At 40.2% G+C, this 16433-nt stretch overlaps 1 protein-coding gene across 3 annotated transcripts in view; it reads left to right on the forward strand.

Moving 5' to 3' along the window:
• Positions 1-15913, forward strand: part of asic1b (acid-sensing (proton-gated) ion channel 1b) — a 239321-nt gene extending 223408 nt beyond the window's left edge. For all 3 annotated transcript variants that reach the window (XM_033626990.2, XM_033626988.2, XM_033626989.2), the window contains 7 exons: positions 2622-2772; positions 3766-3822; positions 4352-4505; positions 10511-10602; positions 10945-11024; positions 11675-11776; positions 12585-15913. In XM_033626990.2, the coding sequence (XP_033482881.1) occupies positions 2622-2772; positions 3766-3822; positions 4352-4505; positions 10511-10602; positions 10945-11024; positions 11675-11776; positions 12585-12680 (732 nt within the window). In that variant the 3' untranslated portion in view covers positions 12681-15913. The remainder of the gene's footprint in view (positions 1-2621; positions 2773-3765; positions 3823-4351; positions 4506-10510; positions 10603-10944; positions 11025-11674; positions 11777-12584) is intronic.
• Positions 15914-16433: the final 520 nt, after the last annotated feature.

The following is a 16433-nucleotide window of genomic DNA, read 5'->3' on the forward strand; positions in this document are numbered from 1 at the left end:
AGGGGAAACACAGGTCCGAAAGACACACACATGCACAAACAGGACCTATACATGCACAAGTGGAGAGATGTCAGAGTGAGGGGGCTGCCTTGGTCAGGCGCCCCGAGCGGTTGGGGGGTTCGGTGCCTTGCTCAAAAGCACCTCGGCAGTGCCCAGGAGGTGAACTGGTACCTCTCCAGCCACCAGTCCACGCTCCATATTTGGTCCAGACGGGGACTCGAGCAGGCGACCCTCAGGTTCCCAACCCAAGTCCCTATGGACTGAGCTACTGCCGCCCATTATGCAGGATAATATCGGCACATCATCGGTATCAGCCAATTTGGCTTTAAAATTAAATTTGAGAATCGTCAACATGCTTTTTCTTATTTTGCCCAACGAATGAATATTACACACATTTAAAGTATTGTATTGAAAAGTATTGAAAAGTATTGTATTTCATGTCTCCATCTGCTGGTGGGCCATCACGAAAAGAGTATGCATGCATTATATGATGTTAATTCCACTACAGAAGATTACTGATCACTAAAATTAGGTGGGCATGAAAGCAGGTATATCGATATTGGTATCTGTTATCTGTCAAATAAGTTGCTACATATCAGCATATCGGATACCGGCAAAAAATCCACTACCGTGCATCCATAATATTAGGTACAATTGATTTGTACTGTGCCGACTACAATTGCTTGCCCTCCACTCCCCGGCCACAAAGCTTTCGCATCAGTGACTTTGTTCCTTGCCTGAGTAAACTTGCATCATCATCTATGTGACATTTCATTGCTACAGTGTAGAAAAATGTGCCGTTCGTAAGATCCCAAGCCCACACTATGGAGTTAACCTTTACATTGTGCCTACTATTGTTTATATTTTGAAGACAATGTTAAGAAAGACTCTCTCGCCTGCCTTTCTACTTTTATCACCTATGGCTGGGCAATTCAAAGGATGAGCTCTGGGTGGGCCTTTGCAACTCTACTCACTGACTCCTGCTGGCACAGTTGGTTTTCACACCTGATGCAAACCATACCTGAGTACACATAGACAACACTAGAGACCACCGTTTCAAGTGGACCCAGTACACAGTGTTCACACTAATCAAACGAGCTGGACCTTGGGATCAAACATACTCAGATCTTTGCTAAGGTCAGCGATGGCCAGCAAGTGCAGAAGGAGAGCGTCATGTATCATGAAGGACCCCACACACTCGGCACACAAACTTTTCACCCCCTCTCCTCACGCAGGAGGCTGTGCAGCCTCAAAGCCAGAACTACGACACTCAAGTGCAGCTTCTTCCCAGAGGCTGTGAGGTTTATGAACTCTCTAGCTTAAAGTCTGTCCTTGGTACTGCTGCGACTGCGTGCGGCTTGTGATGCACTATTACGCACTTTAACATGGTGCTTGGGATTTTAACTGTTATATATATTATAGGCTTCTTAGGTGATTTAATTATTCATTGTAGATCTATCTTAAAATGTTATTTATTCTGTTCGCTGCTGGACCGAACGAATTACGTTCCCTCATGTTTTTAACATGTTGGAATGACAATAAACTGAATCTGAGTCTAAGGTCCCTGATGTGAAAGCCTCCTTTGTCCGCTTTTATACAGTTGTAGATAACTGAGGACCTATGGGGATTTTGACTCTTGGTTTTATGATTCAGTCAATTCGCATATGCCAAAGTGTTACATAGGAAATTGTGATTGTCGAGTTTTTATTTACAAAACAGTTAATAGAGGAAAAATATAAATATATATCAGTTACAAAATAATTGTTAGTTGCAGGCCTGCTCACGTGTAGATACAATATGTGCAGTGAGGTGCAATAAAGAGTAATCATCAAATAAGGAAAATTAATAGTTAGAAAATAAATATAAAGGATGCAAATTCTGAGATGAAAAAGATGCCTTTTGGTAAAAGTGTTAATTGGTACGATGTGAAAATGGGTTTTGTGATGTTTCAGTATATAAAACTACACAGTCACAGCTATAAAGCAAACCATACCATAAGATTTAATACACTCTGTGTGTGGCACTGCAAAGGATTCACAGCAGACAATGTGGTAAACAAGGCTGAGCATAAACAGAGGTCAGGATGGAGTTCAGCATCCAGAGGGCCTGAGGGAAGATTTTTCTTAGTCTCTTTGTGTTTGACTGACGGCTCGGTCTACATGTCCACATAAAGAGGATATTTTATTGCACAGTTTGCACAAGGGCGGTAGAAAATCTACATTGATGGTCAAAACAGAGGGGAAAAACGGCACCACACGTTGTCCTGCAGCAAAGCTGTTCAGAGAGTAAACTTCAACATCACAGCTCACAGCTGATCCTATTCAGCTCCTGCATGGAGAGTGGGCAGTACAATAAAAGCACAGAGGGAGACTGGGAATAGGAGAAGCGTAGGAGAGAAACTCCCACAGTAAGCACCACTATACACATGTATTCATCATGGAGAACAAGATTCATTCTCTGTGCCAAATACAATAAATGTGTAATGGCTTCTTATATAGATGTATTGACTGAAAGTACAAGGTCAAATGACTGCATTAACAGGGCACAGGACATGATGTGCAACAGACAATATGCTTTATAACTAAAGTGGTTCTGCACTGTTGCTTCTCTCTCTTTTGCAGCTGACATACCTGCCTCCACCGTGGGGAGACTGCAAGGCCACAGCAATGGACTCAGACTTCTTCAGCACTTACAGCATCACGGCCTGCCGGATCGACTGTGAGACGCGATATCTGGTGGAGAACTGCAACTGCAGGATGGTCCACATGCCCGGTAGGAGCTGAAAGGGCATCTCATTGCTGGATACAAATGCAGCGTGTCTACATTTATTCATGAAGATGAAGATGTTTTATTATCTGCTGTTGTTTGGAAGGGCTCTTATTTGAAATTTTGGTGACAAAAAGCAATTCTTAAAGAACAAAGTGCTTTTTGCCAGCAACCGCAGATGCATCAGATACTTTCACACTCCAGTGAATCGGAAAACTCAACTATTTTCACTTTGTGTTTGTGCAGTGATTACAGCTGGCATTCGCTGTCTACCTCCTACATTTAATCACCGCGTGGCATCTCTGATGGCAAATTGAAAAGGAGTTTGGCACAAAGGAAACATTCGAATTTGGCTCCCGTTAACCCACGCTCACCTGTCCAATAATTGTTAATGTCTCTCTCCCTCTCTCTTCAATCAGGGTCACTTTCAGCTCTGTGTTTGCCCATAGAGAGCCAGACGATCTGTCTGTGTAATAATCAGGATTAGCTGCTATCTTATAGTGATTGTGCAGTTGATTAATGTGAGTCTACAGAGAACTCCCCCAGCTAAAATCCTCTGCTCCTATTCATCTCTCCTATCTCCCTGTCATTGGAGTGATTTTTAAAGAGTAGGGAGAAAAATGCAGTGAATAATTGCAGCTGGGAAATAATTTCCTCTACATCTAGGACATGTCTTTTTCCTTTGTTTGGGAAGAGGGATGGCTCAACTGCCACCGGAGAGAAAGATGGAGAGGGTGACACGGACGAGGGTGACACAGACTGAAAGTGAAGACGGAGCGCGGCGACAGTACAAAACGTTAATGAAATCAATTACAAGATGAGATCACATTTGTGACGAATATCCAGTCCTGATAAGGCCGGTAATGACAGTCTGAGACAAAATTAATTATGAGCCCAGATCTCGTCATCCTTTGTGCTTCTTCGAAAACCCCTTCTTCTTCTCTTTCTCCCTCTTTTTGTTCACATTGAGAACATTGTGTTTATCCTGCCTGTCCTTAGGAGATGCCCCATACTGCACCCCGGAGCAGTACAAGGAGTGTGCAGATCCTGCCTTGGGTAAGTAGATAACCCACCATGCTGTGTGTGTGTGTGTGTGTGTGTGTGTGTGTGTGTGCGTGCGTGCACACTGCCCAGTGTGTATGTCCCACTGTTCAGAGCCCCCTGATCCATGCTGATAACAGATAATAGTGTTCCTTCAGCACTGATGGTAGCCATTCTCAAATAGTAAACCTCAGGCCTGGCGCTGAGGCTCTCCTTTTCACACTCTCCTGTCTCTCCATCAACTGATACCTTTCAGGCCTTTCATGTCTGTTGCTTGTTTTCTTATTGACTTGCAATCTCTGGCTCTTTCATGACACCGACTGTCTCTCTGACTCTGTCACTGTGTGCCTTATATCTTTTATATTTTTTTATAAGGGTCTCTAGGCTGTCTCCTCGCAGCATCTTTTCACAAGGTTTTCTTTGACGCCTTTCACTCTGCTGGCATTTTTGTTTGTCATCCGGAGGTGACGATAAATCTGTCTGTCCCAGCATCTTCTATCTTTCAATCTCTCTGTCCTTGTCTCTTGCTCTGTCTGTTTTTCAGACTTTCTCGTGGAGAGAGACAATGACTACTGCGTGTGCGAGACGCCGTGCAACATGACGCGCTATGGGAAAGAGATGTCCTTTGTCAAGATACCCAGCAAAGCGTCAGCCAAGTACCTCGCCAAGAAATTTAACAAGACAGAGCAGTACATATCGTAAGTCACATTTTTATGTCTTATTTATACAATGATGAGATATTTTTAGCATCACTTTTTAGTTTAGTTGTACACATTATCACTTTTTGTTCAGTGCAACCATCTTGTAACGCTACACAAGAAGCAGTTGAAAATTACATATAATAAATGGTAAATGGACCACACTTGTGTAGCTCTTTGTAAGTCTTCCGACCACTCAAAGCGCTTTTACACTACATGTCACATTCACCCATTCACACTCAGTCACACACTGGCAGCCAAGGCTACAATACAAGGTGCCAACTGTCACTCAGTAACCATTCACACGCACTCACACACCGATGATAATTCCGGGCATCGAACCATCAAACCCCGGATTAGTGGACAACCCATTCTACCTCTGAGGCACAGTTGCTAATCAAACTGTTACTTATGTGCACTTCTCTAGTTGTCATTAAAGAGCAGCCCTCACACATATACATGTTTTAAGACATGTAAAAATACTTTACTTTGATTAATAATTTGTGCGTGATATGATTTTTCCATTAAAAAAAAGTATTTAAAAAGTTTAAGTTCACTATGTTGTATATTTTAATAAAATGTATTTACTACTTCTCCCTTGTTCGTTTGGATTTCCATATTGGGGTTTTTTTCTGAAAGTACACTAGCCAAACGTATGAAAACAATGGATGTGTAATAAAGGAGAGACAGTGTGTATAAGCATGTTAAAAGCCATCCAGCCACGACAAAGACAGTTTGCAGTGGCCTGTACAATGACAGTAACATTATGTCATCATTTATTCTGAATCCGTTGCAGCTTGTTTTCATTGCACTTAGCCGCAATTACCTTTTACCGATACACAGACTATATTTATTTATAACTATTTATGTGTCCCGTTATTTGTATTCTATTTTCATTGCTTTTATCTTGGTTATTGCTTTGTCTCTTATTTGGCTTTGTAAAGCACTTTGCAACTGCGTTTTGAAAGGTGCCATATAAATACAGTTAATCATTATTATTGTTATTATTATAATTGCACTATTAAGTCCATTCTTAGGGTATGTGTCTGTTGGAGGCTTCAGGTTTTCACATCACCCTCATTTAGGCTGCATATTAAACCAATACTGGCTTCCAAACTAATTATGTTGTAACCAAATCATGCTCGTACGTACATGTCTCAACCTCTAGATTCAAAGTAAACACTGAACTTCAGCACATGAGCCTGAAAACAGTCTTTTAGTGTCAAACTCTGTGCTCCCATCATTCTGCACAGTGAAGCTGAAGTGACAACAAGCAAAACACATTTCTGAGTGTGAGACTTTTAGTGTTATATATTACCTTTTCTAATGCTGGGGAATAATTCAGAAATTCGATTGTTGTTAATTAACTTAGGGTAGAATCATATGAAGATAATATGATACTATCATGTCATGGTTTTGCATCTTATATTTCCAAACTGATGATTCCCAGCAAATTGGTGATGTTTAACATTGATTTGATCATTTTATATTTGATTTTGTGTACGTGTCATATTGTGATTTATAGGAAATCAATATTGGGAAAAAAAATATTTTACATAACATCATGATCTTGTTTTCAACCTTATCCCATAGGCTTACTTTAATTCATCATTGTCTTTTGCCTTTGTTTATGATTTTCTATATAATGTAACAACTCCAAGAGGAAACAAAGTTTTATTTCTTCTAGCCTTTGGTTGAAATTACAGAAATAATAAACCAAACCAGATTAGTACAAAAGTGGATTAAACCACATCTGACTATAAACACAATTAAAGCTGCACCGGAAAACTCTTGATACAGAATTTAAGTGTTTTCAGGTTGATTTCCCTTTCATCAGCTTGCTGGCTGCACAATAACTGTTGTAACCAGTTCACCTCCTCAAACGTGTATTTTTTTCATCGAGGTGAAGAAATAGAATAAGGAGCCTCCACTCAGTGCTTGAATTGATTAATCAGCCAAGTATGTACTGTTTCTTTGCCAAATCTAATGAAAAGATCAAAAGTAGTTCAAGGAAATGAGGAGAGGGTGCAATAATAGTTGAATCTTTTATCTATCATTCCCGGCGGGGCTGTTGAGGACAAGATAATTACACCATATGTAGTCAGAGTGCTGCAAAAACCTTTCGCTTCTCCCTGCTGAAAGTTTCATTTAATTCCCTGTGGATAGATGTGAGTCCATTCAGTTCATTTTTTGACTGGCCATATTTCCAAGCAGTGTCAATCTGATGAGTATTAGCTGGGAGTGTTCTGGTGTCTGGGCTGCAGTGTTTAGTGGTGTGAAACTGAAGTCTGTGACAGTGGACTGTCGTTCTATTGGGAACCACTAACACAGCGACAGACACAGAGAAACAGAGAGTGAGACACACAGCTTCATGAGCCATTAGACCACAGCTCTGATCAGATGTATTGCAGGTTACTTACTAGGCAGTGAGAGCACAGCAAGGTAGCATCATTCAAGCTGCAGGCCGACACCTCACACAGGTCAGCCTACAAATCAGGAGAAAAGCTCCAGGAATGTCACAATAACAAGATAAAAAAAACATCTGGATTAGTGATTCTCAACCAGGGGCACTTGCATCCCAGGGGGTAACTACTTCTGCAGCTGTCAGGGGATACGTGAAAAGACTATAGAGAAGCTCAGCTCAACGAGTCTCAACAGTTAGCTACAGTAAAAGCAAGATTGCCAACTCTCACGCATCTGGCATGAGTCTCACACTTTCAGGCTCTGTCTCACGCTGTCACGACACCAAGGCAAATCTTGCGCCAAAACACTGCAACAGCAGAGTTGAACAATCTTGTAATGTCAGGGCTTCCAGCTCTCACACATCGACTGTGAGAGACTCATGTAATTGACTCTTTTCACATGTAGCATGCAACACGTCCATTTTTTCAACCAGAGAAAAATAAATAATCGCTGATGTGATGGCTGATCACACAGCTGACTGATCTATCAACGCAGCCTGACAGCGCCGTGACAGAGGCAGACAAAGAGTGGAGCTTTTCCCTCACAGCACCAGAGTGTCTGAATTAACAAACAGTCAAATGTTCAGCAGTGGAAAGTGTCTTATGTAGACTTCTATAGACTATTTTGTTTTAGTTTCAATTTTCGTCAGACTTTAGATGGAATTAATAATAAATATAAGGAGGCATTGCTTCGTGTCTCCCTTTCACCTAGCCACTCTTACGTGTAATTTTTAAGGTACAATGAGCAAGTGTAATAACATAATCAGTATTTTTCATATCTAAACATCATAATAGATCCATAACTGTTTGGGCCCTTTCAGTTATGGCCCTGATGGTAAAGTCTGCCCCTGATTATTATGATCATTTTCTCATACAGCGTCCACCCAATTATTATGCTGTTCTCTGCACCCTCAATCTCACTCATCTAGTCTGAGACATCTATGTATATGTATACATATTCCAATTTTATCAGTCAGCCTGTACCATAGTTTATTACAGAGCAACATACTATAGTCAATGAAACCCTTATTGTCTTCCTTTTTTATTTCATAGATAATATCATTGGATTTTAATGATACTCTTTAATGATATTTTGACCACTGAACAGGAAATGACTCCGGTTTTCATTTCCAAAATCTGGTCACCTTAACATGTATACATTAAACAGATTTTCAAACTCTAGTCAATAATTGTTTAATAATAGCGGTTGTAAAATATTGTGTTTTTACTTAATACTAATACTAATTACTAACAACTACTAATATTTTTATCATCACAATTCATTGTTATTCTGGAAATTTAAAAAAAAATGTTTTTGAGGTACACATTTCAATTTTTCAATGATGATAATGTGTACTTTGGATAAATTGGGCTAGAGTGCATAAAAAAAAAGATGGCAACCCTGGTAAACGTATTGAATGCTTTATAAAAATACATGTATAGTTAGGTAAAAGTAATGGAGTTTTGGTTAAAATAATAATTAGCAAAAAGTAACCCAAATATGATATTTATATAATGTGTAATGCAGCCAGCTAAAAGTAAAGAATAAACAGCTGAAATAACCGAAAGTAGCCTTATAGATAAACAGTTAAAATAGTCACCGAACATTCAAAGTAATGGATAAACCATTGAGACAGTTGGCTAACATTAAAAGAAATAGATAAATAGTTGAATTTGTTAGCCAACATTTAAAGTAATGGATAAATTGTTGATAATGTTAGCTAACATTTAAAGTAATAGATAAACTGTTGATATTGTTAGCCAACATTTAAAGTAATGGATAAATTGTTGATATTGTTAGCTAACATTTAAAGTAATGGAGAAACTGTTGATATTGTTAGCCATCATTTAAAGTATTGGATAAATTGTTGATATTGTTAGCTAACATTTAAAGTAGTTGAGAAACTGTTGATATTGTTAGCCAGCATTTAAAGTAATCAAACTGTTGATATTGTCAGCTAACATTTAAAGTAATCAATAAACCATTGAAATTGTTAGCTAACATTTAAGGTAATGGATAAACTGTTGATATTGCTAGCTAACGTTTAACATAATGGATAAACTGTTGATATTGTTAGCTAACGTTTAACATAATGGATAAACTGTTGATATTGCTAGCTAACCTTTAACATAATGGATAAACTGTTGATATTGTCAGCTAACATTTAAAGTAATGGATAAACAGTTGATATTATTAGCTAACGTTTAAAGTAATGGATAACCAGTTGAAACTTTTAGCTACAGCTAATTTTAAAAGTATGGTTAGACGGTTGAAATAGTTAATGTTAGCTAAAAGTGTTGGATTCAGTTGAAAAATCCAACTTCTGCTGCTCAAAATAGTTATAGTTTACAAATGCAAACTCGATTAAAACTGAAAAAATTGAATTGAATTGATTAAACCATCTAATTAATAATAATAAATTAATCTAATTATTGTGCATTATCCACTTTTACATAAGTGTTAATGGTAAATAATGTTCAGTTTTACATTAATTCAAACAAACAAATACATTTGGGCTCTGACTCAAAGCAGGAAATGCTCAAATGTAATTTGTGTTGATGAAAGCTGCTTCGGTGAACCAGGTCCAGGGTCCTGGTGGTGTGCGTGCTGGCTCACTAGAGAGGCTTTCTGGGACATTTAATAGAACAGAGCTCTCATTAAAATTGTTTTTTCCACCTGTGCTTTCCTGCTGTGATAAGTTAAAATTTCTGCTGTGAAAAGCTTGTGTGAAAGGGCTGTGGGTGTTCGTCTGACATAAAAAGGCTGTGAACCACTGACCGCGATCACCTCACCAGGCGAGGAATTAAGTGTAGGATGATTGTTTTTCATGTTGTTTACTAAGGAGGTTTTATGTGCTTTTAATAGTGCAGTGCAGTCAAACAGCGGGAGCTGGAAGTGTAGCCTATCTCCCACAAACGAGCAGATGTGTGCTCATTTTGTGTTAGTACATCTCCATCTCTACATTATCAGCCACGATTTGCATTCAACCTAGCCCCCGGGTTTACCAGAGTTTCTTTCAAGACTGACAGATCATCACTTGTCTTGACTTAAATTTAAGTAATAAAACAGTGCACCAAGTACGAAAAGAGAAACTACAAAGTCGAGTTAGGTTTTTGATCTTAACCCCAGTGGGGTGTGAAGTCTGATTTGGGCCACAGAGAGGATATTCAGGAATCAAAATATTAGTCAGCTTTGCCCGGGGCCTTTAAAGTAATCCCCATTCTTTTTCATTCTGCTGAAGTCCTGAGTTTTAGACATTAACACAGCATGAAATCAAACAGCTGTCATAATTTCCCTTGTTCTCCTCAATGACCAGACCCACCAGGGGAAATTAACTAGTGACGGCAGGTTACGTGCTCAACTCGATGCATCGGCTCCGTTATCTGCAGGAAGTGGCAGGCTCACCAGTCAACTTAGCCGCCCGGGGACACTGATAAAGAAGGAGATATATATATATATATATATATATATATATATACATATATAACTGAGACATTTGAATATGTAACTTTAAGACAGTGTGCTTCTCTCTCTGTTTACAGTGATAACATTCTGGTTCTGGATATCTACTTTGAGGCGCTGAACTACGAAACCATTGAACAAAAGAAAGCCTACGAATTGGCAGGCCTTCTGGGTAAGGAAAGGGCTGTCAAGTGTTTTCATGGGAATAGATAATATGCAATATGCAACATGACAGATGCTTTTTATCCAAAGTGACAGTAACGCAAGCGCTTGCATTTTTATAATAGGTATTCAGGTCCCAGAAGACACAGAACTGTCTCTTTAATCTTTCGTGGCTTTTCAACTACTTCTTCTCCCCCAACATCTATGTTTTCTGTCACATTTCCCACCTTTCAGACCTTAATACAAATCAAAAAATATGTTTCAGAGCTGTTTCATGTGAGTGCACAGAGATGACATCCCTCTCTGTTTTGCATTAAGGTATAATTTGTGCTTTCCTTTTCTGCCCATCCAGGTGATATCGGAGGCCAGATGGGTCTCTTCATCGGAGCCAGCATCCTCACCATTCTCGAACTCTTTGACTATTTATATGAGGTGAAATATCTCTTTTTCAAATATCTCCCGTCCTTATTGGGAGCCTCTCACTCACACCCAGTGCAATATATTGTTTATGGAAATGTGTACTGCTCCAGTATTATTTGAATTACTTGCTGACAAAATGGGGTTTTTCACACAATTTTTACCATCCGCACAAGGACGTGTTTTAGCGAGCGTGACGAACGCTGTGTCCCTCACAATCACGCAGCCCATCTCTGTGCAACACACACACACACATCTCAGCAGCAGCAACTCTGAATACATTAACATTTTGGATGTATTATATTTTAGATTAGTCAGGATGTCGCTGTCCCTTCTCATTAGGCTAACTCTGTGTTCCATGCTCCCTCCATGCCTTTTCTTCTACCAGCAGGGTAGAGTGATTTTTCCCGTGTCTGTTCGTCTCGGAGGCGGACAGAGTGAAAAAAGCCGCACCTGCTCATGCGCAGGTTCAAGGGGGAAACATATTAATAGATGCATAACGTCAGTCTCTTTATTGAATTTCATTTTGCCTTATCCTTCAAACTCCAAAGCATGTTTGGGCTTGAACTATCACAAGACAGGAAAAAATAAAAAGAAGAAGAGTTTTTTGAATATTGTGTTTTGATCCCGAAAGGTCAGTAATGGGTGTCCTCGCCTATTTTCAGGTGATCAAGTACAAGCTGTGCCGATGCGTGAAGAAGAAACACAAAGGCCGCAACAACAATGACCGGGGAGCTGTGCTGAGCCTGGATGATGTGAAACGCCATGTCAGTAGGCTGCTGCTAAGTACTTTCACTGTGTCAGACTGCATTTCTTTGACAGGGGCACACTCTCTTCTTTGTCCTCACTGGTCTCAACCACAGCCGGAGTGAAGGAGGACGAAACGGAGGCGGCGGCGGTGGGGATAGTGGTGATGGGGAAGAGTAAAGACTTAGTGAAGAGATAGAAACAGGGGGAAGCTAGAGAGGGAAAGACTTGAGAGACAGGAAAGAGAGTGAAATGGTGATTGGGATGAGAGGGGGAGAAAATTGAGGGAGAGAGAGAAGTTGGAGAGCAGGAAGCGGCTTGAATTTAATCAAAGGCTGGTGGACGGGATCAGCAGGGACAGGCCAGAATTAGAGCTTTGGAAGGTGTGACAGCTCACTTATTTCCAAGTGTAAATGAAGCCAGTACACTTTAATTGTAAGTCTGAGCCTCGGCAGACAAAAAGGAGAGGGATGTGCTCCTCCACTGTTGTGCTCTCCTGCTGTACTTGATAGTCTTTCCATCCATCTTCATTATTTTCATCATTTTTTTTAAAAACTCCAGAGTATTTCTTAGGGATCTATTTCCTCTCTGGCCCGGCTTGTTGCTCATTCATGTTTTCCTGGGAGTTTGTGGCTTGAAGGTTTTCTCAAATGCGTTTTATTTTCTGTTTTACTCGAGGCGTGATGACTCCCCCTCTGCACGTTTGCCTCCCCTCTATCTCAATTCTTCCTCTCCCGCAGCTCATTTGTCTTCTCTGTCGTTATCCTCCTCTCTACTTTATCTCACTCGCCTTCTTTTGCTTTCTCTCTATCCTCATTTCTCTCTCAGGCTCCTTGCGAGAACCTGCGTACACCATCGACATATCCTGGCAACATGCTACCTCATCACCCGGGACAGGGCAACTTTGAAGACTTCACTTGCTGAGCAGACCCGGGTGGAGCAACGAAGTGCGTGTTATGCAACCAAAGCCAACCATACAACAAGAACTATCCAGCACGGGGAGTGTGAGGAACTGATACAAAGTCTAACAGAGGCACTTTTTACATAGAAAGGGAGTAAACCGGACAAATCATATACGACAAAGAACTGTCACCCGAGGCCAAGTGGAGAGGATTTCCCAAATATTTAAAAAAAACAAAAAAAAAAAAATCTGTCAATTTTCCGGAGAACATCTCATGCAGCACTCTAAACTCTTCTGTCTCTGTGTTTTCCTCTGGAATACTGCCGCAAAGGATGCTCGTGGAGGAGAACCTCGCCAACACGGACCTCTCTTTCAAAAGACAAAAAAATAAAATGTAAAAATAAACAAGGGAACATGTACAGCTATCTCACCATCGACAGCAGATCATAAAAAGAGCCCTCCATGCCTTTATATAACACAGCAGCAACAACAACACGATGGTTTCACACAACACTGGCCTGCTAGTGGGACAAATATTCATACTGCTTACACCACTGTACATGTAGCAACATCTGTAACTGTTGCAGCGCTCCATAGAACAACAGCTGGACTCTGTGTAGTTTGTACGAGAATGTATTTGTTCACGGTGGGTGTAGGTGGGTACGCAGGGAGATGTTCAGGCAGCTTGTGGTGGCAGTGGGTAGTGGTAGAGGTGCATCGTCTACCATTTGAAATGTACTGGTGATGATTTCAGGTCTCATCATGTAAATGCATGCTTGTACTTGTCCAGTGCATGTTATTCATTTCATTGTTTCAATTATAATTTTCTTTACATATATATATATATATATATATATATATATATACTGTATATATATAATATATATAAACTATATATACTGTATATATACTGCATATATAAAAAATTATAATTACCAAGTTTGCCTCAATGATATACAGTAAAGGGAGATCATACATTCAATATATTTCTGTGTGTGTGTGTGTGTGTGTGTGAGAACGTATGTGCACTTGTACTTGCCACATAGTGGGGACCGAAACACGTTTTTAACCAACACGGTGAGGACATCTTTGAAAAGTGAGGACATTTTGGGCAGTCCTCACTTCTTCAAAAGCCCATTTGAGGGTTAAGACCATAGACTGTATAAAATAATAGACACAGCTACCGTGACATCGTACGTTGGTTTGTGGACTCCCATTTTGAAGCCTCAAGTTTGGCATTTCAGCCGTCACAATCTTGTTTTTTCTTATATGGAGCCAGAGGTGACGATATCTGGATGAGAGGGGATGAGAGGAGTTAGGAGAATGGGGGAAATAATTAGCTATTGAGACCAAAACCATTTTTGTACCAGGCTGTAAACATGTTCATTTCTGCTCTCAAGTTAGAAATTTTAACACAGGGGTCTATGGGAATTGACTGCCTTCTGGAGCCAGCCTCAAGTGGCCATTCAAGGAGCTGCAGTTTTTGGCACTTCCACGTTGGCTTCATTTTTCAGCCCCAGAGGTTGCCGCTTCGTTGAGGCTTGTTTTTAAGGCTCAGCTTAGAATTGGGTTTAGGTTAGGGTAAGGGTTTCGATTAGGCATTTAGTTGTAATGGTAAAGGTAAGGGGCTAGGGAAAGCATTGTGTCAATGAATGTCCTCACAAAGATAGAAGTACAGGGATGTGTGTGAAAGTGTGTGGGCTCACATGCCCTCATCAGTACCCACACAGGTTTGTTGACTGTGCAGCGGATGAGCGAGCTACACCTAATTTCATATCTCATCCGTTTGTTTTTTTCATTTCCACATGTGCCCGACGAGTCGAGGAGTCTTTATTCAACTTCATTAAACTCTTATCTCGACTGCAGGACGAGGGTAGGTGGGTCTTTTTTTCAGGAGTTGATTGCTGAAATCCTTGGAGTTTTGTGGGGTTGTTAAAAAAAATTTCTGTATCTGTGTTCTAGTTGCAAAAGTCTTATCAAAGCACAATACCGCCAGTATGTAGAGGTGATGTAAAAGAAAACGTAATATTCTTCTTGATATATTGTCATATTATTAATATCGTGTTGATCCAACTATTTTCGGTTGTTTTTTTTTTTTCTTTCTTTCTTTCATATAAAACATACTCGATATTGCCTGATAATCCTGTCTCCATCTTCCAGGCAAAAGGCTGGTCTATTTAGTTATCAAAGCATAAATAAAATGTAAATATCATTTTTGAAAATTGTTATTCTTCTGAGGTTTTATTCTTATCAGTAAATTCCCTCTCTGAAGCCTTTATTTGTCCGTTCGGTTGAACGAGTAAACAGAGGGAAAGCAATGTATTTTTCAACTCCAGATACTGTGCAAATGTTCATTTTTAATCGCAAGTAGCTCTCAGAAAATCTGATTAGGCATTCTGCTCTTCATCTATGGCATTTTTGCTATCTCCATTTTCTCTAATCAACATTTTATCTTGTGTTTTGCTCCATACAACATTTTTGCGGAATTAAATCAGCATTGAGCATTAAGGGTTTGGGGGGAGGCAGGAGCCTGGTATTAAACTAGATATTACTTATCTACTTCAGCCATTCATTTGCATTGCAGTTTTACGGCTGAAAGCCACAACATTGGTGTTTTTGAGCTCCATACGCTTGAAATGTAATTACAGTTTCTGCTGCTGTATGACAAAAGGATGGATGAGAAATATCCTGCACAGCCAATACAACTTTTATCAAGATTGTCAGTCAGCCAGCAGCCACACATTCTGGACGGCTCCTTCTCTCGTACTCTACTGTACATCTGGTGCTGCCAGCTGCCACACTTGTATTAGAAAAGCGGCTTGGTGATGCATGACTCTGTGAATATTAGAGCCCAGTTATGCGCCCTTAAACATGGTCTGCCTTGAAATCATGTTTATTGCTCAGTCGGCTGCTCACCAGTCCACTGCTACCAGACACCAAGGGTTACTCTAGGACAGGAAGTTTACTTTTACCTAATGATTTTTTCATGATTTCTTTTAGCGGGGAAACCAAACATCAACATTGTTCATCAAATGTGAGCGTGCATTCATTTTTTATTATTCAGAGGAGAAACCTCAGCTGGTAACCACGCATTAATATACAAGCGTTAAAGCTCCCGGGAACCAGCTTCAACATCTGATGAAGATTTTTCCTGTTTTGAATGTCTGAAACATGATGTTGCCCCCTGATGGTTTTATTATTTTCTGTTGTACCTGCCAAGAAGACAAATTAATCAAGAAATAAAAGACGATGCTGTTCATTTCCTGCTGGCATTTGTGTCTTTGTCTGAGCGACAGTCCTGTGACTCAGAAGATTGCAGGGGAGGGTCAGAATACAGGAGAGCTGCCTGCCAGTGACAGAAATCCTGCAAAAGATGCTTGCTGCATCCTGATAAGGCTCCGGGGCAAAGCAGGTGGGGGTGTGTGGGAGGTGGCAATACCAGCGGGAGTTCAGACAAACTAAAAATCTCTCCAAAAATTAGGTTACATTAGGAACCATTTCCTGCAGGCTTGCAGTCCTAATTCAGTTTTACATGTTGTTAGTGGATCCAGAAATCTTGGCACCCCCATGTCTCCTAACTGAATGAGGTTAAATCATTATTTGCCCTCATTCAGCTCCCAATATAAAGATCAGAGATGACTGCTCCCTCCTTGCTTCCACTTTGTTGGTTGACACGCAGCCAATCTGAGGACACTATAAGAGAAAGATGTTACTGGGATCTATCCCAAACTGCCTGCCCTTCCTAAATGGCTGTAACACCCTCAGCTAATCACCCC

The sequence above is a fragment of the Epinephelus lanceolatus genome, chromosome 1 (genome assembly GCF_041903045.1).
Source record: "Epinephelus lanceolatus isolate andai-2023 chromosome 1, ASM4190304v1, whole genome shotgun sequence".
Taxonomy (NCBI): Eukaryota; Metazoa; Chordata; class Actinopteri; order Perciformes; family Serranidae; genus Epinephelus; species Epinephelus lanceolatus.